Here is a 25,819-nt window from a genome sequence, read left to right on the forward strand (position 1 = left end):
GCTGCCCTAATTTGTATTACTTAATGACATTTGTGAACTGGAAGGCAAATGGATGCTTCAATGGAAGCAGTGCTATCAAATGAATAAAGGACTTTTTTGCTTTTGTGTTTTGTGACTTTTTTGACATGCCAGAACCTTTTATGTTGACTTGGTCACAATGATTTGCAATAATCATATTTTTATCATTGTTTAGTGAACCGTTGACCAAAATAAGGAAAAGTACCCATCTTTACTGGTAACATTACGGGTTGTTGTGGGAATAAAAGATGCAGGACATGCATAAAGTGGGTAATTGTGCATGTAAAATATTAATTCAATCCAGTGGAGCTACTTAACTCAAGGCATGTTTTTCATGGTTTAGTGTTAATAATTACTCTAATAAATAAACTGCTGAATCTGCCCATTGTCAAAAGTGACCAGAGCTCTCACTTAGACCAGTCGCCCCAACTTTGCTGCCTAACTGCTGCTCATCTTTGTAGTCAAGTTGATGCAGAAATGTAGGTGTATTTTTTTTTTTGTAGATGACAAGACTTTAAAAAAAGCTTTACTTGAAGAAAAGTTGCAGGTAAACCCAAAGCAGGTTTCCTCTAAGGAATCATATCAAGTCAAGTTTTAGAGTGTTTTTAGGTACAAGTGGAGCAATGGCAGACAAGGTGACCATCAGCAATCCAGCAGACATCTCCATCATTGTTGGATATTTCATTGTGGTGATAAGTGTTGGCGTCTGGGTAAGTGTGCCTTAGAGAATTCCTGATTATTCTGATCATCTTTGATGTTTACGCACTTTTCCATGTTCCAGTCCATGTTTCGGACCAATCGTGGGACAGTTGGGGGATATTTCTTGGCCGGTCGTACCATGACCTGGTGGCCGGTGAGTTCAGTAGATACACAATAAATGTACACTTTAAACTGTTATTGGCTTAATATCTTCACTGTATTCATCAGCCAGTAATAGGCGCTGCACAGAAATACCAAAGTTTGAAGTAATTTTAAAACAATTGTGCTATACTTTGCGGTTTATCCAAAGGCGGTGTATAAATAGCCAATACATAAAAACGATACTATCGTTATTGGATTTTTAAATATTGAATCTGCATAGAATCTTTTTGCAGTATCTTAAAACATGATCAGTATATCAAATAATAATCCCCCATAAATGTGAGTGATTGTGAATGAGCACACACTCCTGCATTGAAAAATGCTAAATTTCTGAATATGAGGCTTCAACCGAACATCATCAGTTCTGAAATTGAAAATGCGCCACAAACTATTTGCATTTTGACCTGAAAACATTTGTATGTCTGAATGTGTCCATTTTTCTTTTCCTGTTGCATTCTCTCTCATTCAGTTGTATTTTTTGGCCTGAAGGTTGTGCAAAAAGGTGAGATTAATGAAGTGGCTCTCTTTCTCTGGCTAGAGCACCATGGAAACTTCTGCTCATCACAAACTGATCTGGAGCAGGTTATGTTCTGAGTTTCTAAGCTCCATGTTTTCACTGATTATTTTATTCAAAGTAAGCTCTAAGTGTTATACAGATACTCTGTTGAAGGAATAGGTTTTATACAGAACTGTGCAAAAGTCTTGAGCCACGTTTCTGGATATTTTTCTTCCAAGTCACCAGTTTTTAACATTACCTTAAGAAATAGTTTTTCAAGTTTTCTGAAGGTCTTTAAAAGTTTTTTAAATATACTGGCTGTTCCCCCCGCTCATTTTCAGTACAGTCCTACTAAAATATGAATCTATGAAGCATAAAAAAGACGCTTTACTCAAGAGAGGAACCACTTTTGTATATTTAGGCATTTTGTTACTAGCAGCCTGTCATAAAGCACACCGTTTGTTTGCATTTCTTTAACCTTCTTTGTATTTTGCACAACTCTGTTGCTTCCCATATGGAAAAGATATATATAAATCTTATAAAGTTTGTATCTGTCTTGTGTGAAACTTGTATGAAAAGCATATAAGAGTGAAAACAGATATAAGAGCCCTTGAAAAATTATATAATGAAACTTGTATGTTTTGGATACTTACTAAAACAATGTATGAAAGTAATGAGAAAGTGGCCACTTTCATGAGTAAATCATGTAAGCCTTATATGATTTACTTAATCACATATAAGTTTTTACTATTTCTTTTCCATATGGGTTGTGAAGCTCGCACACAAGAATTTCACTCACATGTGCTGTACCAATGTACCTGCACATGTGATGTGACAATAAAAGTGATTTGATTTGATTTGATTTGACCTATCAGAGACGTACAGTATATCTCTGAACAGTGAGTGTCTACACTCATCTGCAAGGCATGATGGAGGCACTGTCGTGGTTTGGAGCTGGCTTTCTGTGAGTGGTTTTAGGGAATTATTAACACGAATAATATCGTCAGAGTTTAAACCAACATCCAAAACCATTTGGAAAATAACTGATTGACAACAGCTTTGTTTTTCAGAATGACAATGATCACAAACACACTGCCAGTATAGTAAAAGCATACCTGGATAGAAACTCTGTTTTTAGCTTATATATTGTTTCTATGTTTGCATGTTTTTCCATTTTCTTAGCAAATATATAAAGAAATAAAGGGTATCTCAAAACTTTAGCACAGTACTGTATATATAACTGCTGAGTCACATCCTAGTAACAACACCAAATGAAGCACAGTTATTACGTTACAGTACTGAGGAACCTGTAATGTTTAAACATATGAAGTTTAAAGTTTAACACCTCTAATGATCTCATAGAAATAAACAGCAGTGAAGAGAATATTTATTGGTTTTGCTGTTTCACTTGTAACAATCACAAATTCACATTGAAATAGTTTCTCTTGTCTTACTTGCAGTGTCAGTGTTGCGTTTTACTGTTACGTTTTCTGCGTGCTTCATAGATCTCTTTCGCCTTTTCCTGTGATAGTGCCTCTGACTGGAGTAACCAGTCCATTTTGTGCGGAGGAAGAGTCGAGTAATGCATCAAGTGTATGTACAGATCCCGAAGCAGAAGTCCCGGGCATCAAAATTCATTTGATTGCATTAATTAGTATATGTTTTTTATGTAGTGCCAGATCTCAAATTTTCTCTCTCTCCCTCTCAACACCTTCGTGGCAAAAATGACCAAATATTCAATAATTTTCGTGATTTTAAGCCTTTGAAATGCCAGTTTAATTAATTTAATGATCAGTTATTTATTAAAAGCTCCTGTAATTTTGCTGGATCGGCATCTCGTGTGGTTTTTGCAGGTTGGTGCGTCTCTGTTTGCCAGCAACATCGGCAGTGGTCACTTTGTTGGTTTGGCAGGCACCGGGGCGGCTGGCGGCATCGCCGTTGGAGGGTTTGAGTGGAGTGTAACAGTCACCTTATTTGCCTACATTAGACACACTGTAAATGACAACAAGTGACTGGAAGAAGGTCTAAATATGTCGCGTGTTTTTGTGTGTTGTTTGTTTTTATGTGCCAGGCTCTGTTTATCGTGCTGCTGCTCGGCTGGCTGTTTGTACCTGTCTACCTCACAGCCGGGGTAAGAAGTTCAGCCTGTGCTGTATTTCAGGCATCATAAAGTGTAGCCATTCACTGGTGTGATGAGATGTTGTGCTGTGGCAGGTGATCACGATGCCTCAGTACCTGAAGAAGAGGTTTGGTGGGACCAGAATCAGCCTCTACCTGTCAGTTATCTCACTGTTACTGTACATTTTGACTAAGATCTCAGTAAGTGATCCCATTAGTGCACACGTGTTTTAAAAAACTGTCCCTATTGTGTGTATTTCTCTCTTCATTCAATCTCTGTCTCTCTCCAGGTGGATATGTTTTCAGGAGCAGTGTTTATCCAGCAGGCGTTAGGATGGAATATCTACGTGGCTGTCATCGCCCTTCTGTTAATAACAGCTTTGTACACTGTTACAGGTATGGTAGGATCTATACCAGGGGTGGGGGAACTCCAGGCCTCAAGGGCCGCTGTCCTGCAGGTTTTAGATGCGTCCTTGATCCAACACAGCTGATTTAAATGGCTAAATTACCTCCTCAACAAGTCTTGAAGTTCTCCAGAGGCCTGGTAATGAACTAATCATTTGATTCAGGTGTGTTGACCCAGGGTGATATCCAAAAAGTGCAGGACACCTGCCTTGAGGCCTGGAGTTCCCCACCCCTGATCTATACAGTACATGAAATAAGTATTTGATCCCCTACAACCCAGCCAGAATTATGGCTTCTAGAGATTTGGCTGTCCATCACCATATGGACAGCCTAGACCAAAGACAGACAAGACCAAAGAGTTGTAAAAGGATGTCAGGGATAGATCACGAGAAAGGAGGTGGATCAACACTGTAACGGGGAAAATTCTAATTTTTTCTTACATTTAGATTTAGGTGCTTAGGATTTCACTGTAGAGGTTTGTATAGCCTTTTGTTTTGGTCTGGTCATGCTGGAAGATGTTGCAGGCAGCAGAATGTTTTCCATGGCATCTCCAGACTCTGTCACATGTGCTCAATGTGAACCTGCTTTCATCTTTGAAGAGCACAGGGCGCCAGTGGTGAAGTTGCCAATCTTGGTGTTCTCTGGCAAATGCCAAACGACTTGCACGATGTTGGGTTCTAAGCACAACCCCCACCTGTGGTCGTTGGACCCTGATGCTACCCTCATGGAGTCATTTCTGACCGTTTGAGCAAATGCACATTTCTGGCCTGCTGGAGGTGATTTTGCAGAGGTCTGGGAATGCTCCTCCTGTTCCTCCTTGACAAAGGTGGAGATAGCGGTCCTGCTCCTGGTTTGTTGCCCTCCTCCATGTCTCCTGATGTACTGGCCTGTCTCCTGGTAGCACTTCCATGCTCTGGACACTACGCTGACAGACACAGCAAACCTTCTTGCCACAGCTCGCATTGATGTGCCATCCTGGATGACCTGTACTACCTGAGCCACTTGTGTGGGTTGTAGACTCCATCTCATGCTACCACTAGAGATAAATCACCGCCAGCATTCAAAAGTGACCAAAACATCAGCCAGAAAGCATAGGTACTGTGAAGTGGTCTGTGGTCACCACCTTTATTGGGGATGTCTTGCTAATTGCCTATAATTTCCAACTGTTGTCTGTACTTTTGCATAACAGCATGTGGAACTGATTGTCAATCAGTGTTGCTTCCTAAGTGGACATTTTGATTTCACAGAAGTGTAACTGACTTGGAGTTACATAGTGTTGTTTAAATGTTCCCTTTATTTTATTTTATTTTTTGAGCAGTGTAGCTTGACCACAGCTGACCTTGTTGTAGACTTTTTTAATAGAAAATTCCACAACAACACAAAACTCTATGGTAGGAGCTTGTTAATAATCTGAAGGCAGCTGGGACCACAGTCACTAAAAATACCATCAGTAACACTACTCTTTGGCATCAACTCAACCCACCATATTTGTAGGAAGAGAAATGCTGAGTATGACCCAAAAAAAAACATCCTCACAGTCAAGCATAGAGGGGGAAACATCAATGCTTGGGGACTGTTTTTCTGCTAAGGGTACAAGATGACTTCAGTCCATTGAAAGGTAGTGACTTTGCATATCTCCAGACCTCAATCCTGTAGAAAATCTGTGGAGCCACATGAAACTTTGAGTGGCCAAGCAGCAGCCAAGAAGCCAAAACGATTTAGAGAGTTTCCGTAAAGAGGAGTGGACCCTGCTGAGATGTGAGCCAACCTGGTGACCAAGTATAAGAGACGTGTTCGACAACAAGGGTCTCTTCATGCTGTACTAAGTCCTGTTTTGCTTGGGGATCAAATATCCATTTCTTCCGCTTATCCGAGGCTGGGTCGCGGGGGCAGCAGCCCAAGCAGAGAAGCCCAGACTTCCCTCTCCCCAGCCACCTCCTCCAGCTTATCCGGGGGCACACCAAGGCGTTTCCAGGCCAGCCAAGAGATATAATCTCCCCAGCGTGTCCTGGGTCTGCCCCGGGGCCTCCTCCCGGTGGGACATGCCCGGAAAACCTCGTCCAGGAGGCGCCCAGGGGGCATCCTTGTCAGATGCCCGAACCACCTCAACTGGCTCCTTTCGATGTGGAGGAGCAGCGGCTCTACTCTGAGCCCCTCCCGAATGGCCGAACTTCTCACCCTATCTCTAAGGGAGAGGCCAGCCACCCTTCGGAGGAAGCTCATTTCTGTCACTTGTATCCGCGATCGCGTTCTTTCGGTCACTACCCACAGCTCGTGGCCATAGGTGAGGGTAGGGACGTAGATCGACCGGTAAATTGAGAGCTTCGCTTTTATGCTCAGCTCCCTCTTCACCACAACAGACCGGTACAGCGTCCGCATCACTGCAGCCACAGCACCAATCTGTCTGTCGATCTCCGGCTCCCTTCTCCCATCACTCGTGAACAAGACCCCGAGATACTCAAACTCCTCCACTTGGGGCAGGGTCTCGTCCCTGACCCAGAGTGGGCACCTCACCCTTTTCCGGCTGAGGACCATTTCCTCAGATTTGGAGGTGCCAATTCTCATTCCCACCACTTCACACTCGGCTGCGCACCGTTCCAAGGCAAGCTGTAGGCCATCACCTGATGAAGCCAACAGGACCACATCATCTGCGAAAAGCAGAGATGAGATCCTGAGACCACCAAAGTGAAAGCTCTCCGCCACTTGGCTACACCTAGAAATTCTGTCCATAAAAATTATGAACAGAATCAGTGACAAAGGGGAGCCCTGGCGGAGCCCATCACCCACCAGGAACGAGTCCGACTTATTGCCGGCAATGCGAACCAAGCTCTTGCAACGGTCGTATAAGGACTGAATGGCCCGTAGCAATGGGCCTCCCGGAGCACCCCCCACAGGACCCCCCGAGGGACACGGTCGAATGCCTTCTCCAAGTCCACACAACACATGTAGACTGGTTGGGCAAACTCCCATGCGCCCTCGAGTATCCTTGAGAGGATAAAGAGCTAGTCCAGTGTTCCGCGACCAGGACGAAAACCGCGAATCACTACCTTATCTTGGTGGAGGGGTTTGTGTGTTCCAGGGTTCCCAGGGGCTATGTTGTCTGGGGGCTTTTGCCCCCTGGTAGGGTCTCCCATGGCAAATTGGTCCTGGGTGAGGGACCAGACAATGAGCGATTCAGAAGACCCGTATGAAAAGACTATCGAGGGAGCAGGGTTACCGGGGCCCCACCCTGGAGCCAGGCCCAGGGAGGGTGCCCGAGGGCGAGTGTCTGGTGGCCGGGCCTTAGTCCATGGGGTCCAGCCGGGCACAGCCCGAAAAAGGGATGTGGGCCCATCTTCCTGCAGGTCCACCACCCGCAGGAGGCACTGTAGGGGTTGGGTGCAATGTGAGTCGGACGGCGGCCAGGAGCGGAGGCCCTGGCGGACCGATCCCCGGCTACCAAGACAAGACAAATATTTTTTTCACTCAAAAACATGCGAATCAATTTTTAACATTTATTTAATTTTTTAAATCTATTTTGAGTTGATATTCTGTCTCTCTCCATTAAAATGAAACTACCATAAAAATTAGAGACCATTCATTTCTTTACAAGTTAGCAAACTTCCAAATTTAGCAGGGGATGAAATAGTTATTTATTTAAGGTCTACTCCACTAACTTTACACATGTGAAACCATATAACTATTACGTTGCTATAGTGATATCACCAGGGAGACCTTGGATGTGGGAACTTGTAGTTTGTAGGATAAGCTCTGGCTTACAGAGTTTAAAAGATGAGTGCAACCACAGCGCAGAGAGAGTTTAATGAAAGGTCTTTTGCAGAATGCAATGATACTAAAATTCGCCCCATTAGACTAAAAAAATAATATCAGGGTCCTATATTCTGATTTCTTGACAACTTTACGTTGACAAAATATTGCAGAGATTTTTTCCATATCAGTGTAGTTCAGTGTGTGTGTGTGTGTGTGTGTGTGCGTGTGCGTGTGTGTCTTACCAGGTGGGCTGGCTGCGCTGATGTACACCGACACAGTTCAGACTTTTGTCATCATTGCTGGGGCCTTTGTCCTTACCGGCTTCTGTGAGTCCAATCTTTGCAGCACGACACAACACGCGGGTCACACCTGGGTCCCCAGCAGTTTCACAACAACAGGAAAGACGTTAACCAGGGTCTGCAATCATTGACTTCATTACAGTAGAGGTGTACAGTTTGCTGACAGTGCAGACATGCAACCCCACCACACCTTTTGCTGACTCTACAACCATTCTTTACTAAAACGTCTTGAAATCACAGTCTAGTACTGGTGTAGAATATTAACTAATCCTCTGAGCAGTTAGTGCTGCTTCAGCAGCTGACTCATGTCTTCAGTTAGGATATCAGTTTGACACAACAAGAGAGTTCTGGACTATTGAACAGTAAAAACACAACACGCTTACACACACAAGCAAGAGTCCTGTTTGAGATTTTGGGAAATTGAGTGTGTTTTAAGCATCATCAGCCTTAGAGGGAGGGGCCCTAGCACAAATTATCCTCATGCTTTCTCCTTCTCACCTCTAGCATTTGCTAAAGTCGGGGGCTACAGCGCTCTGCTTAATAAATACAGCTCCACCACGCCGCTTAATTTCACCTCCCTGGAACCCCACCGCTACAACATCTCCCCCCACTGCTACACCCCCAGAGCGGACGCCTTCAACCTGCTGAGAGACCCAGCTGCAGGGGACCTGCCCTGGCCCGGGGTGCTGATTGGGATTCCAATAGGGGGCATCTGGTACTGGTGTACAGATCAGGTGACTTTTATATCAGTGGAAGCACTTTGGTTTGGGGAGCCAGGGAGTTCAGCCAGTTTCTAACAGCTTCAACTACCATAAAAGGTGAAATACAGCAACATATGTTGTCAGAGTTACAACTTTAAATGGCACGCTTTACCAGTATTAGTAATTTAGTTCTTAAAAATCAATAGTTAAAGACAAACTTTGTAGCCTTTCTCTCAACTTCTCTGTTTATGCAGTCAGCGGACACTACCGCTGACTCAGAGAGGCTTACTGCAGCTCACAGAAGAACCTACTTTGGGCAGCTCTTTTATTCACAGTCTTATTCCCTTCCTGGCATTACCCCAAAGGGATTCATGTCTCCACCCAGAATCTTTCGCTTGTTAGTCGAATGTGTAAATCGCTACACTGTGGAGCCAGCTGCAGCGCACATACACTGCTGTAACTGTCTTTACGATACACTGAAGTCAAGCTGATAACCTGGTACAAGGGCGCCTGTCCTCAAGGAGGAGGAGGAGGAGGAACCAATGGAGTGCAACAATACAGAAAAATAGTCTAGCTGGTGAAGGATGAAAGAAAAACACATTAGCAAACCAGTATTTCATTTGCCCCCCAGTAAAGCATCCTCACATGCTGTGTTACACTAATAAGGCCCATAAGATGCAGAATTACTGCATTAACAGTTGCTACTTTAAAGCAAATGTCTGAACCTTTAGGCACATATCGTTAGTCTGTGTCTTTCTCCAGGTGATTGTACAGCGGTGCCTCGCAGCTCGCAGCATCACAGACGTGAAGGCCGGCTGCATCATGTGCGGCTACCTCAAACTGCTGCCCATGTTCCTCATGGTGTTCCCCGGCATGATCAGCAGGATTCTCTACCCAGGTCTGTGGGCTACACTAGTAGTGGCAGGTGCACACTGCATCCTTATGAACCTGCCTGGCTCTTTTGAGACCGAATCGTCAAAAGTGACTCATCTCAAATCCAAGACCATAATTCCATTAAGCTTTTTGAACTCTCGCTTGTAAGCTTGACTTGCTGTAGGCAGGTGATGTGTCTGAACGTTGTGTGTGTGTGTTTTTATAGATGAGGTTGGCTGTGTGGTCCCTGAACTCTGCAAGAACATTTGTGGGACTGAGGTGGGCTGCTCCAATATAGCTTATCCTAAACTGGTGATATCAATAATGCCGGATGGTAAGGACACAATTATTGGCTACATTTAAAAAAAAAAAAAAGATGGTTATTTTTGCCTTACATGACCCCTGCTCTGCTTCCTGTCACGCTTTTGTCCAGGTTTGCGCGGTCTGATGCTGGCTGTGATGCTGGCTGCTCTCATGTCCTCTTTGGCCTCCATCTTTAACAGCAGCAGCACTTTGTTCACCATGGACATCTGGACCCGTATCAGACCACAGGCCACTGAGCGTGAGCTCATCGTCGTAGGCAGGTACAGTGCAGCATGCTTTCTGTAACACTCAATGTTACAGAAAACCAGCATAACCAAAGAGAGGTCCTTTTCTTGGACTCTGCTTGAGTAACCCTGCATTAGCCACAGTTAACATAATCGTATTTATCTTATACTGGACGGCCCTTGTGTTCATCACCCTAACCCTAGCTCCGTGTAGGCTAACTTGCTACTGATTGGCAGCCCCTCATAAATTGAAGGTTTGGAGCCAGAGCAGCGTCCCTGAGAGGATCGTTTTAAGAATATCTGCTCTTACTTTGCTCGTCAAAATGAACTAGGAGTAGAGAAATAACCAAAAAGAACTTGTTGCACACACACTGACCTTATTATTTGAAACTATGGCCATGTTTATTATTATTAACCTTTATTTTACCAGGAAAAGTCCCATTGAGATTAAAAACCTCTTTTTCAAGGGAGTCCTGGCCAAGAGGTGACAACATGTTTAATATGAACATCTAACACTGTAATAATGCGCATGTCAGAAACTTTTGTTAAATAACAAGCAGTAGAGTTTTAAAGAATTACACTTTGCTGAAGACGTCATACGAGAAGTTCTTCATTTCCTTTCCTAGGAAAGTAATATAAACAGCAGAGGTTTATAAAACTGAACTGATATGGACTGATTTACCAAACTCTCATATTTTCTCTGGTCTTTAGAGTCTGGGTTCTGTGTATTGTAGCTGTCAGTATCTGCTGGATCCCGGTGGTGCAGGCGGCACAGAGCGGTCAGCTGTTTGATTACATCCAGTCCGTCTCCAGCTATCTGGCTCCCCCTATCGCCGCCGTCTTCCTCCTGGCTGTGTTTGTTAAGAGGGTCAATGAAACGGTGAGACATCGTCTGCCAACATTACAGCGATGAAACACCAGGTGTAGTCACAGTTATATGACATAACACTCATCTTCCTCCACTTGCAGGGTGCCTTCTGGGGCCTGATTTGTGGTCTGCTGATGGGTTTGTGTCGGATGTTGCTTGAGTTCTGGTTTGGTACCGGCAGCTGTATTTTCCCCTCCAGCTGCCCTTACCTGGTGTGTGGGATCCATTACCTCCACTTTGCCATTATCCTCTTCTTCTGTACCTCAGCGCTTGTGTTGCTGGTCAGTTGCTGCAGCGAGCCAATAGATGACCAGCATGTAAGTGATTTACACAGCACTGATTCACTGAGGGCCAAAATAAGGCCTTATTTATCAAATGCTTATGACAAAAACATGCCTTCCAGCTTCATCGTCTGGTGTTCAGCCTTCGTCATTCCAAAGAGGAGAGAAAAGATCTGGACTGGGAGCAAGAGGAAAAAGGGAGGAGGGCCAGGAGAGAGGCCAGCAGGAGGATGAGGGAGAATAAAAGCGATGCAGGTAAGAAACAAAGTGAAATCGCAGTGATGGAGAAAAGCAGAAGAAACACTCACTAAAGCAGCTTACAAACTATTTCTCCCTTTCAGTGGCTGAAGAGGAAGAGCAGTCTGGGATCTGCCAACTTATCAAACGGTTCTTTGGCCAGGGTGGCAGTTCCTCCCCGACCAATGACGAAGAAGAACCTGAGGAACCGGTGCAGATGCCCGACATCAGTGAGGACCCAGTGTGGAAGAACGCAGTGGACGTCAACGCTCTCATCATGATGGCTGTAGCAGTTTTCATGTGGGGATACTATGCATGACAGAGTCCTTATGTTGCTTAATGAAGGTGGATTTTTAAATGTCTAGAAATAAATACAAGTGTTGCCATCTGTTGGCAAACTCTGGTCACTGCACTTAAGCTATTTTCTTTATTTTGAAGTAGTTCAAAGTAGGTGCACGTGCAAATATACAACCATGCTGCATTCTGACACAGCATGGTCCTTCTCTACTTTTGTCCAGTTTTAAAAAGCATATGTAATGCACAGTCTGAAAAATGCTTTCAGGTTAAAATGCCATTACTGTATACGGTTACATCGTGATTCAATCACAGGTCGATCTCGAAAGGTGTGAAGATTGAATTCTAATAGAAGTTAACTCAATAAAGCCTAAAGATTTTTCTAACCTCCTCTAAAACCGTCTCAAAAACAAAAACAAAAAAAAGAAAAAGAAAATCAGTGGAAAGTTTGGAGTTGCTTTATACCACCCAACAACATGTGTGCTCATACTGTGCCCATCTTCATTCCCGTTTTTCCGTTAAAAGCAGTTTCAAGGGAAGGAAAAAGGTGGTTTGTATTGTGTCCAATAATCGAGTCGGCTCTAATATTACTCCATAAATAGGCAGGGACACAGATTGACTTGTAATCGTAACTTGGCTGTTGAGACACCACACAAACCAGGTAGTGATTCCGATTTCCAGTTTTAATCATCACTTCTGTTTTTATTTAAGCAGATATTTCCCATGAGCATTGTACACATCTGGAACCCACAGAGGTCTCCGATAACTATCCAACCACCTTCCCATCTCCATGCAGAGTTTCAGCATCATTCATCACATCAGTTCTTTAATGTCCAGTCTGTCAGCTTGTGGGGAGGGGGGAGGGGGGGGGGTCTGGGAGTGTAAAAGCAAGAGAGAGAAAGGCGGAGGCTTTTTGTTTCCCCTCCCTAAGAATGGAGAGTCAGAGCAGTCACCAGGCACTGTTCATCTTACACTCCCACTCTAAGAGTTTTGGGTGGATCCAGAAGAGCTGAATGAAGTCTGTTGAGCATCTGAAATCTAGCCACTTACAGGGTCCTGTGCGACTCCCAATACTCTTGATCATCTGTGAGGTATCTGATGCCTCAGTCTCCTGCAGGGTGGGTAAGAGGTAGGGGGGCTTTTAAGGCTGGAAGCTGGTGTAGAGAGTTTCTGCGGCGTGTGGTAGTTGGTTTAACCCACTTCAAAGCATGAATGACAGCTTTGGCAAACACTGCCCTCTGCCAGATCGGAGGACGGAGGGGGTGGAAGAAAGGAAGAGAGCTAGGGGTTAAAACAAACATAGAATACTTAAAAATAAATCTTTGCAGGTTGAGTAGGGTGACAGACTGGTACAGGGAGAACTCAGTCCTCAAAATAAAAGCAAATACAACAGCAAACAATCTGACACTGACACACACACACACGCACACACACACACACACACACACACACACACCCAAAAAACAGCAAAAGAAAACAAAAAAATAAAAACAAAAAAACGGCAAACAACCAAGTCAATCAAACCATACAAAAGTGACATCAGGCCTTTCCAAAGTGACATCAAGTTTCTCCCCCCCCCCCCAATTCAATCCCCCTGAACTTAATCAGGTTCATCTCCCATGATTCTCTGTAAACCAGAAAGTTCTCAGTGGCTCCTCTTTATGGCTGGTCAGCAAGGTTAGGGTCCAATCTGAAACTATGACACGGCCCCAAAATCTCAGTCTCAGCCAGTGTGCAGAGACTGTGCCTGTAATTAACCAATGGCTATTTCAGAATTAACATCAGTGACACAGGCAATGATTTCAGCAGCATTATCAGGGGACTGATCGACGTGTACAACATTACAGCACATTCAGAAAATAGAAATGCATGGTGCAGGACAGGTACAAATGGCAACCTTGTACAACGGAAAAGAAAAAAAATCAAGTTTGCTTTATACAATCACATTTCTATATTAATGCTGAACATTCCACCACTGAAAAGTTTTACATCTGTTGGACTCGGTACAGCTCATTCCTTGAAGCACCATTGTACAGCAAACATGGAAGTTTGTGATACGACACAGAAACATAGAACAAGTTCTGGGAATAATAATAATAATAATAATAATAATAATAATAATAATAAGCAGGCTCTAGGGCATTACATTTTTATGCGTCACTTTATGAATGCTAATCTCAATCAAATACACTGCAAAGTTTTCACATGTATTACCTAACAACCATGTGCAGAGTTAGACAAGAACCCGAATGATTAAGAGGCAGAAAAAGGGTTGAATAACAGCAGCAGTAGGGGACCCAACCCTGGTATGGAAACTTTTCAAAGTGACCACTCTGGAGCACAGTGGGGGAGAGGGGGATTCTGGAGGGCTTCAAAAAACAAAAACAAACAAGGCAAGGAGAGTGACACACCTCTCTTCCTTCTTTACCACTGAAACACCTCCTACTGAGGGCAGGTATGAGGAAGGAGTGCTGCAGCAAAGAAAAACAAAACAGTCCTGGAGTGCTGATCCTCTCTGTTCCTGTTTGTCCTCTGATCAGATGAGAGTGGGAAAGAAGGAGGTGCACAGAATGAGATGAGAGTTGGTATATGTGAGGTGTGCCCTTTCTTCTCTACCTAGCTTCCTCCCTTCTGTCTTCCCGCTTGGTGCGGATGGGTTGAGAGCCATCAGCAGGCTGCTGGACCCAGTTGTTATCATGGAGTCCAACACGGCAGCCTGGCGTGTCCTTATCTGTACGCCGGCAGCACATCCAGTAGGAACGTCCATAAGGCAGGTCATGGTGGTAAGGTTTGGGGTGCCAACGGCACAAAGAAACATCCCCGCGCTCATATTGTCGCTTACACTGCTTGCAGGGGTCATCTCTATAGAGAGGGTCTTGATTCCACCGTGAATCCACAGCCCGCACCCCATATGTCTCAATCAATACCTTGAAGTAGTGGCAGGTGCACTTGAGGGCTGCCAGCGAGCGCGTTGGCAGGTAGCTGAAGATGTTGACCATGATGTGGTCAGGGAGCAGTAGCATGTACTGTCGAGGTTCAAGGAGTCGCTGAATCTGAAAGCGGATCTCCAGGAAGTCATGGGAAACATGACGGTAGAGGCGACACAGTGAAGGGTCTGAACAGTCTTCTCCAACGCTAGGAGAGTCTGGTCGGGTCGCCCGCTCCCCTGAGCCCACTGCCACCCCTGCTCCAGGACTGTTGTTGTTGGCGCAGTCCAAAGAGCACATTCCTGACCCACTGACAGGGCCCGTTCCTTTTACATCCTCCTCCTCAGCCCGAGGGGGCTGAAGGAAAAAGAGCTGTCCAGGAGGGGGATCGTCACATGAGGGATCAGTAGAGTTTCCAACACCCCCACTGCCCCCTCCCCCATTAGGCATAGCAAAACATACAGTCTCCTCCTGCACATTCTCTGTACTGTCCTTGCCATAAAACACACACTGATCCACAGCACCTGTCACCACCACCTCCACATGGAAACCAGTCACTCGCTCCCTTCCTACACCTACAGCCTTCTTCTCCCCAGAAGAGAGCTCCTGGGTTGGGTCTGGGCTGCCACAGGCCGGCCTGTCAGGGTGATGGAGGTCTCCATCTGGTTTCGGGGTAGCAGTTGTGGCAGCAAGCAGCAGACTACTAGGGTCTCTTGATGAGGGACTGACAAGCTGGTATAGGTCACAGGTAATTTTCTCTTTGGCCCTGGCTGCTGCCTGATTACTCCCACCACCACAGCTCATAAACATACAGCGGGACCTGCCAGCTGGCTCCAGTTGAGACCGTGGGTCCAGATTTGACACTCTGAAAGCTATCCTAACCTCACCATGACTGTGGCTGGGGGGTGGAGGAGGTGTTACCGTACCAGACTCACCTCCTCTCCTACACTCCCTTCCCCTGTCTTGATTACAGGACTCTATTCCAGAACCAGGGCCCAGATGAAGCTGATTCTCCAGGTTCTGGGACTCAAAGTGCGCAATGGCCTGGGCAACCCTGAATGACTCCTGCTGCTGCTCCTCAAGCTGCTGGTCTGTCTGGATGGGAGACGACGACTTCTGGACCTCTTTGGAGGGTTGACCACTGGAACTGTCTGACACAAAAACCATAGGAGAGGGGTCTGACACTGTGCCCCGCAGGAGAGTGTGCTGGTGGTGGGTAAGGCCCGGGCTCTGTGTGGTAATAGAGGGCTGGTGGTGTTGGTTACCATGAACACCCACAATCCCTTGAAGGGCCATGGCAGTCCTCTGCTCAACCAAGGCAACCATCTCTGCGACTGAAAGCAGGTCCGTTTCATTCACCCCTCCCAGCTGTGGTTCATCAGGGCTGGGAGGTGTAAGGGAGGGGTCATTGCTGAGAAGTGACTCTGAAGCTTGGGAGCGTGTTGGAGGGTCATAGGATGAACATCGCCTCCGCCTTTTGGCTTTACTGCAGTCAGTCGCCCAGTTACCTTTGACCTGTTTTAAAAAAAAAAAAAAAAAAAAAAAAAATGCATTTAGGTCTTTGTCTCAATTCTAACTAAAATATCTTACAAAAACAATTATATAACTACAAAATAAATAAATACAATACTTCTTTACGGTTTCACCTCCTTACCTTCATTGCACTGGGTCTAGGCTGTCCAGCTCCACTGAACTGGTGCGCAACAAAGAAGGCAATCTTCTCCTTGGTATTACCTGGCTTAATAACATACCAGGTGTCTAACAAAACACGGCCATCTTCCATCTGGGACCCAGAGGAGGGTGGTGTAGGAGGGGCTGAAGGGGGTTGAGTGGCTTGGTTCTGTGTGAGGGAGCTGGAGTCAAGCTCAGGTTCAGGTGGAGTGTTCTCTGAACCCACACCCTCCTCTTCTCCATTCTGCTCCTGCACCCCCACTATCATCCCTACATCTTCATTTCTGGCACCTGAAGAGGGCTCAGACTTGCAGAGGGAGGGGGACCCTGCCACACCACCACTACCTCCACCACTCCCCCCTGAGCCTGGATTCCTAGCTTTGTTCTGGGAGTAGGTGCCAAAGGGGCGTGGGCACCACAGCCGGATGTGGGAGAAGGTGTCTCGGTCCATCAGGATGCGGACCACCGTGGCATATCGGCATCTACACTGGCCAGCAAACACCCGGAGCTCTCATTGTCGGCTCCCTGTCCTAGAGCCAACCTGATGGGCGCTGGGCATACAACCTACAACGACAGGATAGAGGGAAAAGGAAGTAGAAGAGGAAAGAAGAAGAGAAAAAGTTAAACTGCAGTTCGCCAGTGTTCATCAGTGCTGAGATCAAGTCAGATAATCAATGGCCAACTAGCGCTGTCCTCAACAGCTGCTGTGAAGTATTCACAGAGTTCACATTCAGCGCCGCTAAAGGGGTGAGAACAGAACAATCATCCTACTGCTGTTGGACTAATCACAACTGGTCTGCCTCCTACTCTGGCCAAACCTGATTAAGCGGTTACATTTGCTACTGTGCACCAAGATCATCTCACTTGCTTTGGAGCCTCTAAAATCGAATTAAAGGGATTCCATTTCAGGTTTGGGGTCTGTGGCCTGCAGATGAAAGGGATGAAAGACAGAACACAAAAGAGCCAAATGGACGCTCCTCTCTCTCCCCCGCTCCCTCTGCATCTCCAGGCTTCAAAGAGGACTTGATAGAAGGCAAAACAGGGAGGAGCATGCAGGCATATGATGGATCTATTTTTAGCAAACAGCAGAGAAGGCGGGTTAGTAGTGAAACTGTTGTAGTCCTTTTCCCTGTCCTCACCCTTTTCTCCCTGCCAAGGAGCGTATGCTGCAGGCTAAGAGGGAAAGCCTTTAGTCCACCCAGCATGCTTTGCATCAGCAGCTATGCCAGCTGTATGGACTGCCAGGAACGTGCCGGCACACTTAAAGAACAAGTGGCAACAGAGCAACATGTTCGGCACACTGCTAACCTGAAAGTGTCCATGACATCTGAGAACAGCTTGAATAATTACACCTCATCTGTCAGTCGTAAGCAATATGTTTAAACTGTTAAAGCAGACCTGAATGTAACCACAGAAATACAGATGTAAAAACTGACCACCCACCCCAGCTTAAATGTAGTTTGAATCATGTTTGATTCGTTCATGGCAATATTTTGTTAAAAACGACTGTCAGACTATGTTGACGGGGACATCCTGACCCCTATATAAATAATGTGAAGACTCTAAAGATTAGTCGACTAATCTAATAGTTAACATGTTGTTTGAAGCTTTGTAAGATCCCAAAAGACGCAAGAATAAGTAGGATTGAAGAGTAATAACGATATATAAGAGCAGACGCATGCTGGTGCAATAAGCTGTACGTTTTACGCCCAATGGACGCAGGATCTGATTAGTCGACTAATCGCAAAAATAATCGGTGACTAGTTGACTATCAAAATAATCGTTTGTGACAGCCCTACACTGCATGAGAAGTTTTTACAGCCATGGCAAGATGAGACAACAGCAGTAACAACTGCTCGCTGTGTTGAACACCATGTTGACATGTCTAGTTGTCATACTATAAATGATATCAACAACTGAGCCCTCTCTTGCTTCTTGTGTGGCGTGTCTGCTCAGATCTCGCTCCAGTGAGGTTTTCACAAAAAGCAGTTTTGTTTATCTGTAATTAACTTTCTGTGTTTAACTTTTGATTGACTGCTACAGTACCCGTTTGGTGCTGAAGTTCATCTACGTCATACACTGTTCTCCTGAGGTTGCATCCACCCTTTTTCATTCAGTTATGATTAATGTTTCTTGCGATTTCCTCCACCCATTCTTAGAAAGGGTGACAGGGGACATTATTCTACTACAGGCCATAATAAATATTCCCAGATAGAACAAGTTGGCACTGTGCAAAAGCTGGTGATCATCTATGTATTGTAATCCCAACTGCTAAGGAGAAATGGCCATGTAAGTTCATACAGGGTGTGTTTTAATGGATCACATAAACTAGAGTGGTTGGCAGTTCTCGAACCTACCTTGCCTGATAACACAGCTAATTGAAGACCTGTTTACTGTATGACTGTTTTTTACCAAACCCTGCTTTCCATTTTCGTTGGTTGTGCCTCTCGTCTGACACACTGGATGGGTGGTGCTTTGTACATTTGGACTAATGGAATAGCTCAGAGAGGTGCAAAAACCAAACACCACCCACACAGTGTGGTGAACCAATTCAAACGCTTCCTCTATAATCACACAGCAACAACACGGCTAAGAGCTGAGATTATACTGTTGTGAGGAATATAAAAAAAAAAGAAAAAAAGAAAAAGAAGCTAGCGAGCCCTTTTTCCTGCCTCGCTCCACGACCCCTTACAGATGTCTATTGAACGCTTTTATTCTCGGCCTCCTTTTTATCCATTTCTCTCTCCCTATTCTCACTGCAAGCAATCCATCTTTCATACCTTACTGGATGGCATAACAAGAGGGGTCAGAAGAGAGAATGCCTGCCCACAGCAGCAATCTATTATGAAGTCTCTCACACGCAACACATCAGCCACTTTAAACTGCAGACCAGACTTTATAGCACCTACATTCCTGTAAATATAAAAATGGCAAATAAAAAATAAAAATCTAAAAACATTTTTTAAATACAAAAAACCCCACACACAACCAACAAAAACAAAAAACAGTCACATTTTTATTTTTGTATTTTCCTTGTACTTTCCTACCTATAAGGAAACTAACAAAAAACAGAATTAAAAGAAGGTTGGAGAAAACCCTCTTTCTCTATTCGTGGATGTGTTGGCACTGGCAAAGAACAAAACTGCTCAGTTCTATGAAAATCTGGCAAGCAGTGGGACTCAGCCAGGTTGCTCCTCTGGGTTTTAGCAAGTCTATTCTTTTACTTCCTGCTCTCTGTATTCACTCACTGTATTCTCCGTTTCCATAAAGCTTAACAGGCAGCTCCACTGATATTGCATAACTCCTTGCATCTGTTGTCAGATGACTGACTAATAGTACATCAGAACACGAATGCAACCAGACAGCCCAGGTGAACAGCAATTTCCAGTCTGTGTATGCTAAATAAGTATACATTTAAATGACAACGCATTAGTTGTTTGACCAGTTTAACTCTTCCTTTAAGGAGACATCATAGAGATATGAAGGTGATTCATTTCGTTATGACGGTGATTTAGTCAATTATGAAACTCTGAAGTTAACCTGTCATCTTAACTATTCCAGGGGTGTAACAATTGTGACACAAACTGCAAATGACACACTGAATCGTATTTCAACATCCTCAAATGATCATGCCCCATGATTATTGCCCTTCTGAGTCTACATTTGTGTTATTAAGCCACATTACAGTGCACTGCAGTACAATGCAGAACACTCATAAAAATTTATTCACAACTCAACTATGAGTATGCACAAAGAAAAGAACTTACACATTTATTCTGTTATGCTGTGGCTCAAGATGTAAAAATGTATAAATCTCAAATGTTATTGGCTGTGCTATACACCTATTTTTAGCTTTAAAAGTAGTCTTTTTGCCACACTACTAATGAGAGGCAAAAGCACATCAGTTTATACAAGAAAAGCACACCAATATATACTGCTGCAGCTATTTATAGCACTCACTACAAGCCATCCTCAATAATTATCACCACCACAAGAATAAGAAGCAGCAGCAGCTGTCTAATAAACCTAAATTCACAATATGTTATTTGTAATATTTGTAATGAACTTTGTGAATAGCAAGTTGTATGTTGGTTTATTTAGCCATGTTTGTAAAAACTAACAGTGATAAATATGATGATTAAAAATTCATCTTAAAATCAGTTTGCTCAAAAAAAACAAACAAACAAACAAACGTATATGCGTGGACTTGTGTATACTTGAGGTCTGCACATAAAGAGCATGTGTGAGAGAAGGTGTACTCCTGTTTTGTTTTTATACAAAGCTAGACAAAGCTGGAGATTAATTTCTCTTTCAGTTATAATATTTTGTACTAGACTGACCAGCAATTGAAAGTTATTCCCTATTCATTAGAGCCAGTTGCTGCGAATAAAAGCTTGGGTTTACGCATCCTGTAACAAACTAATCCCTCCAAACCTGTCCCAACAAATGTAGCGACTGATACCACCAATTTATTTAACTGGGCGTTTACATACACAAACTGCCAAATAAACAAAAAAGAATAAAAACAACAATAATGACTTAGCGCATGTAGAAAGTACACACCGAACTCCACAGCCTAGATGCAAACACCACGTATGACATGGACAATATGAGCTACTGCCCCATCTCATGCAATGATGGTGCTACTGAAGCCTACTGAAGAAATGTCAACTACACAACTGCAAAAGCAAATGTTTTACACAATATAGCTCCACACAACACATATAAAAAGGTATTTATTTGCTCGCAAAATCCTGCTGTTAGAACAAATTTGCAGGTTTGACCTTTTACATCAAAACTCCATTTCTGCTGGAGGGACTCATTTCCCTATACAAATGAAGAGCAGTTTCACTCTCACCAGGTGAGCACAGTTCTGAACACACAGTGTACTACATCCCTGTAAACTCTAATTTAAGGTTTAACGAGGCGGATTAGCAGATGCTGAACCAAAGCATTTAACTTAAGATGGTGTTGCTGTTTTTCCCTTTAAGACTGTCAGCTCCTGGTCTAATGCCATCTTTGCAAAGAAGTCAGCCTGAATAACACTGAGTGAGAGTAACTCAAACTCCTTCCAACCACCCTCTAGCTCTCCCGCTCTCTTTTTCACAGCATTTCAGCCAGACGGGCAAAAGCTGACGAATGATGGGACCCAAGCATGCCAAAAAGCCTTAGCTCAATCTCCCTCCCTGCATGAAGACAATGCAACAGACGAGCAGCCAGCAGGCCAGCTTTGCTGCAAACTGTCAACACAACAATAGGGCAGAGCGCACTGCTCCAGCAGTCTGCCCAGGAACATTACGTGAGAGCAGGCTTTCTGTCTGGACACCTGGGGAGTGTGGCTGAGTAGACTGCAGGACTCACTGCGTCTGTGTGTGTCTGCACGTTTGTGCTGAAACATCACAAATTAGACTGTGATGCAAGTTTTGATTCAATCACAAAGGCCACTGTGTCAACAGTGTTATCCAACTGAACATCTGAAAGGAGGAGGGCAAATCAAACACTCGCAAACAAAATCACATCAAACTGAACTCCGTGTAAGATTGACTTTTTAAAATAGAGTATTAAGCTACAGTCACAAAAACAGATTTCCTTTAGACTTCTTCATATGGGCTTATAAACAAACAACATTATACGAAAGAGAAGTTTATTTTATTTTCTATCGCAGTGCATACATCTAGATATTTGTGCCACGGAGTATTTAGTCTTCGCTCTCGGAGGCCTGCAGGTTATCCCTTACCTTTCCTAGTTGTGTTTAAGGTAACCAAACAACTCCGAAAACTAGCTGAAATACTGCCAACCTCTCCACACTCTCAACCAACAAGTGTGGCATCACAAAACACCATCCAGAAACAAATACTCTTATTTGTTGTTGTTATTATTGTAATCATTTGATGCTCGTTATCATCTCAATGTCTTTGGGAATCCAGTAGCTGGCTGAGAAAGTAGCAAACAGTTAGCTTACACAGCGGCATAGTAACGTAAAAATTCCCATCACCTTATTGGCCAAGTTTCCAACACTTTAATAATTAACATAACCTAACGTCGAGGGTAACCTAAAAAATCTTCTACAGACTTGAATACTTCATATAGATTATTAATGAGTAGTCGCACATAGCAAACAGGTCGGTTAGTAGCTACCAAGGTTGCTAGCTGAATAGCACAACTTACCTGCATAATAACATGACAGCGCTTGCTAGCAAGCTACGATTTTTTTTTTAAAAAAGACCCCGAGCGTTGTATTTTGGCAGCTGGCTTACCTCAGTGGTTTTAACTGAAGCAGACAACCTTCTTAACCAACAGGCTGTCGATGACAAGTGTCTCCTCGCTGAATTTCGCTCCAACCAGTCTGTCTGGTCAAATGCAGGTGACACGAGTTAACTATCCGTGTCCACGTAGCTAAGCTAGCTCACTCACAGGCTAACGTCGTCATTAGCCAGCAGCTACTTTCTATTTATCAACCTTGTCTTAGTAGTGGCAGCCAACGAGGATGGCGTGCTTGTCAGCTCTCTGGACACAGTCTAGCTGACTGTAGGCCTTGTTAGGAATATCAACAGCCGCTCGACCACTATCTATTTAGAAGTGACACAAGCTTTTACGGTATGTTCTCGGGGATACCAAAATAATCAGTGTCAAAACGGCGAGATGAGGAAGGCCATCTTGTTGACAAGCAGCTGCATAAGACCCGCAGCCAATAGCGATGCAGAGTCGGTGGTGTGCCCATATATGGCGTATGCACAGCTCCCTCCCTCTGCCGCCCCCTGCACCCCCCCGCTCCATCCACGCTCTCTACACTGGACCACACTGTAAAAACGCAACATCAAAAGGTCACTGTGTCAAAGACAGGTGGGAAAATCCATATAGGCACATTTCCACTCATTCCACACCAGCGTGACGTTCACCGTGACGAGCACTCTGCACCTTTTCTATACTTTCTGTGACTTAATATGTCCAAATCAGCATTTTTAATTTTTTGGCTAGGTAATCATTTGCATATTGTCATATCTTCTACAATTTGTTTGTATTTGTTTTTTTAAATTTCCATTGTGGAAGTCCTCCTGCTGTTATCCGACACATCTCATTGTTCACAATCATGTTCCGCAAGCTGAAATCAACAATGTTGTGCCAAATCGACTGATTTGTATCCATTTTTATACCCAGTTTCCAACACTGTCTTGTGCCGCAGTGACCCAGTTTGGTTACAGGGATCATTAAAGTTTCATTTTATCTTCCAAAAGCTGTAGATGTGTCCAAGTAAATAAAACTCACAGCAGCACTGGCTGTTACTCACTACTATATTTAAATACTCTCACACACCCATAATGCACACACATAATTAAATGCTGTCTCTGATAAATATAGATTGTGTATTATAGTGGTCAGTATCTTTTGCACATTTGCTTTTCAGAAACAGCTGTGTAAAAGCCTCCAGCAGCACCGTGTCAGTCCAGCAGAGGGCTAGATGCCGCAGCTTTATGTGTGCATAAATGTCAGCATCTTTTTTGCTTATGTCATCACTATCAATGTTAAAAAACAAAAACAAAAAAACAACTATGCTTTGACTTAATCTGTGCTATACTGCTTGTTGGGCCAAGTATCTGGTAACCTACTTGGAAACATTGGAAAACACTGTTTAAAGACATACTGGTGTTTTGATGATATGGTTTATGGTACTGTTTACCCCCGGGATCAAATCTTTCATAAATGTTCAGCTGAGTTGAGATCTGGTGACTGCACAGGCTGTATCATATGATTTCCATGATTTTCACACTCATCAAACCATTCAGAGACTTTTCAGGTCCGATGGATTGGGGCACTGTCGTTCTATTGGGCCAGAAATGTTGCATCACAGGTCTATTCAAAGCAGCTTTATATAAAGTTTCAGTGACCTTTCTATCTTAATTCAATTACTTTCAATTCAATTATATTTATATAGCACCAAACAACAAGTACTTGGCAACAGTGGGACGGAAAAACTCCCATTTATAACAAGGAGAAAACTCTGGCAAAACCAGACTCAGGTTGAGTCAGCCATCAGCCACAACTGTTTGGGGTGATGGGTTAGGTCTCAGTCTCGGTGGACCAGTGGAACCATATCATGCCAGTATCATATATGTGACAGCATCCAGTGACATACCAGCGTGTAACTTAAACTGTAACTCATCAGGTAGTAGAACTATCCATAAAATATCCATATCTATAAAAAGAACCAATTGTTTGTTATTTAAAGTTAATCAGTGGTAACAGTTTTTATTGTATTATTGTGCAGTGATTAGGGATGTTTTTGTTTTGTTAAGATAGTAAACACTGAGTAATTTAAGCATAAAAAAGTGCCAAACTCAAGGGATTAACCAGTGTTGTGTCTAGACATAGCAGACAATTTAGCAAATAAGCAATTTTAAATCATATCTTTAGATACTTTATTACAAGCAGTCTGCAAAAAACACTACTAGTTTTAGTTGAATCTATGAAAAATGAAAGATAACACAGTTTGACAGGCATAATATAGCGTGTGATGCCAACAAAGTGCAGTAACATCCAAAGAAGAGCTTTGAATGCCCTTCAAGGAGCCTGGAGAACTATTCCTGAAGACTAAAGACATTCTGTTCAGACTGTATTGAAGAATAAAGGTGATCATGTCAAATATTGGCTTTCAAACTCATTAGAATTGTACAGTCTTTTTTTGGCTTATAGTCATTTATTTTTGGACATATTTCAATAATCCATCTGCAATTTTGTTTACCAGCCTGGATCAGGACCATAGTTAAAACATTTAACTTTTAATCATTTTTATTAATTATACAGATCTAGTTAATACAGAGCATAAAGTTTTACTGCCCAGCAATTTCATAAAATGTGCAATAACTCTCAGTGTCAATCAATAGACCACCCATAATTACAGCAGGAACATTTTCTAAATCCATAATGTAACGTCAGATTTTTCATTGGATTCCCTTTTTTTCTGTGTAAAATAGAAATGCTGGTTGTAAGAAAAAAATAAATAAATAACAAAAAAACATAAAAGTGTTGACACAAGAGGGATCATGAGGCCCATGGGAATTCTGTCATAAATAAATACCAAAATGAAAACTAGCTGAAAAAAACCCCAAATGATTCACACTGCAGAAAGACCTTCTCTCTGCATTTACACGCATGAAGAGACCTGACTGCCCCATAGCAGTACTGTATGTCAGCCTCACGGAAGGACAAAATTCAACCATAAAGTAATGACTGATGTCTAAATAAATGCAGTCTGGTTACAGTAATAAATATGTTTCATTCTAAAGAATAGTAGAAGTGAAAAACAATGTGTTGAACATCTTTAAGTTGATATTTGAAAAAGTGAAGAAGTATATACATATATGTGCAAAAGGTCAGTATATTATGGCAGATAATGGTGAGGCAGGTGCAAACAGACAAAAGGACAAATTGAACAAAATCTCTCAACTTTACCTGAATTTTATAAATGAAAAGA

At 43.4% G+C, this 25,819-nt stretch overlaps 2 protein-coding genes across 2 annotated transcripts; one reads left to right on the forward strand and one right to left on the reverse strand.

Annotated features, from left to right (window-relative positions):
- Window positions 1–641: 641 nt before the first annotated feature.
- Window positions 642–11,795, forward strand: slc5a2 (solute carrier family 5 member 2). The gene is made up of 15 exons (XM_085371578.1): window positions 642–728; window positions 800–871; window positions 3,229–3,333; window positions 3,447–3,506; window positions 3,590–3,694; window positions 3,784–3,889; window positions 7,894–7,974; window positions 8,452–8,681; window positions 9,411–9,546; window positions 9,748–9,855; window positions 9,955–10,105; window positions 10,781–10,949; window positions 11,039–11,254; window positions 11,341–11,473; window positions 11,560–11,795. The coding sequence occupies exons 1-15, from the start codon at window positions 642–644 to the stop codon at window positions 11,772–11,774; spliced, it is 1,974 nt and encodes a 657-aa protein (XP_085227704.1). The 3' UTR covers window positions 11,775–11,795.
- A 627-nt stretch (window positions 11,796–12,422) lies between these two features.
- Window positions 12,423–23,002, reverse strand: fbxo46 (F-box protein 46). The gene is made up of 3 exons (XM_085370897.1): window positions 22,605–23,002; window positions 16,331–16,911; window positions 12,423–16,191 (listed from the first exon to the last, which is right to left on the reverse strand). Exons 2-3 carry the CDS (start codon window positions 16,796–16,798, stop codon window positions 14,362–14,364), a joined length of 2,298 nt encoding a protein of 765 aa, XP_085227023.1. The 5' UTR covers window positions 16,799–16,911; window positions 22,605–23,002; the 3' UTR covers window positions 12,423–14,361.
- Between the last annotated feature and the right edge of the window lie 2,817 nt (window positions 23,003–25,819).

Source organism: Diplotaxodon limnothrissa, linkage group LG14 (genome assembly GCF_057381915.1).
Source record: "Diplotaxodon limnothrissa isolate DT_005_m linkage group LG14, D_limnothrissa_male_GT1.1, whole genome shotgun sequence".
Taxonomy (NCBI): domain Eukaryota; kingdom Metazoa; phylum Chordata; class Actinopteri; order Cichliformes; family Cichlidae; genus Diplotaxodon; species Diplotaxodon limnothrissa.

What these genes read in the sequence shown, in the direction of transcription:
- slc5a2 (XM_085371578.1), top strand. Translation starts at nt 642, where the DNA reads ATGGCAGACAAGGTGACCATCAGCAATCCAGCAGACATCTCCATCATT. An exon ending in GTACCATGACCTGGTGGCCG is followed by an intron (nt 872 to 3,228) that starts GTGAGTTCAGTA and finishes TGGTTTTTGCAG; the next exon opens with GTTGGTGCGTCTCTGTTTGC. An exon ending in GGAGAATAAAAGCGATGCAG is followed by an intron (nt 11,474 to 11,559) that starts GTAAGAAACAAA and finishes TCTCCCTTTCAG; the next exon opens with TGGCTGAAGAGGAAGAGCAG.
- fbxo46 (XM_085370897.1), bottom strand. Translation starts at nt 16,798, where the DNA reads ATGGACCGAGACACCTTCTCCCACATCCGGCTGTGGTGCCCACGCCCC. An exon ending in CTAGACCCAGTGCAATGAAG is followed by an intron (nt 16,192 to 16,330) that starts GTAAGGAGGTGA and finishes TTTTTAAAACAG; the next exon opens with GTCAAAGGTAACTGGGCGAC.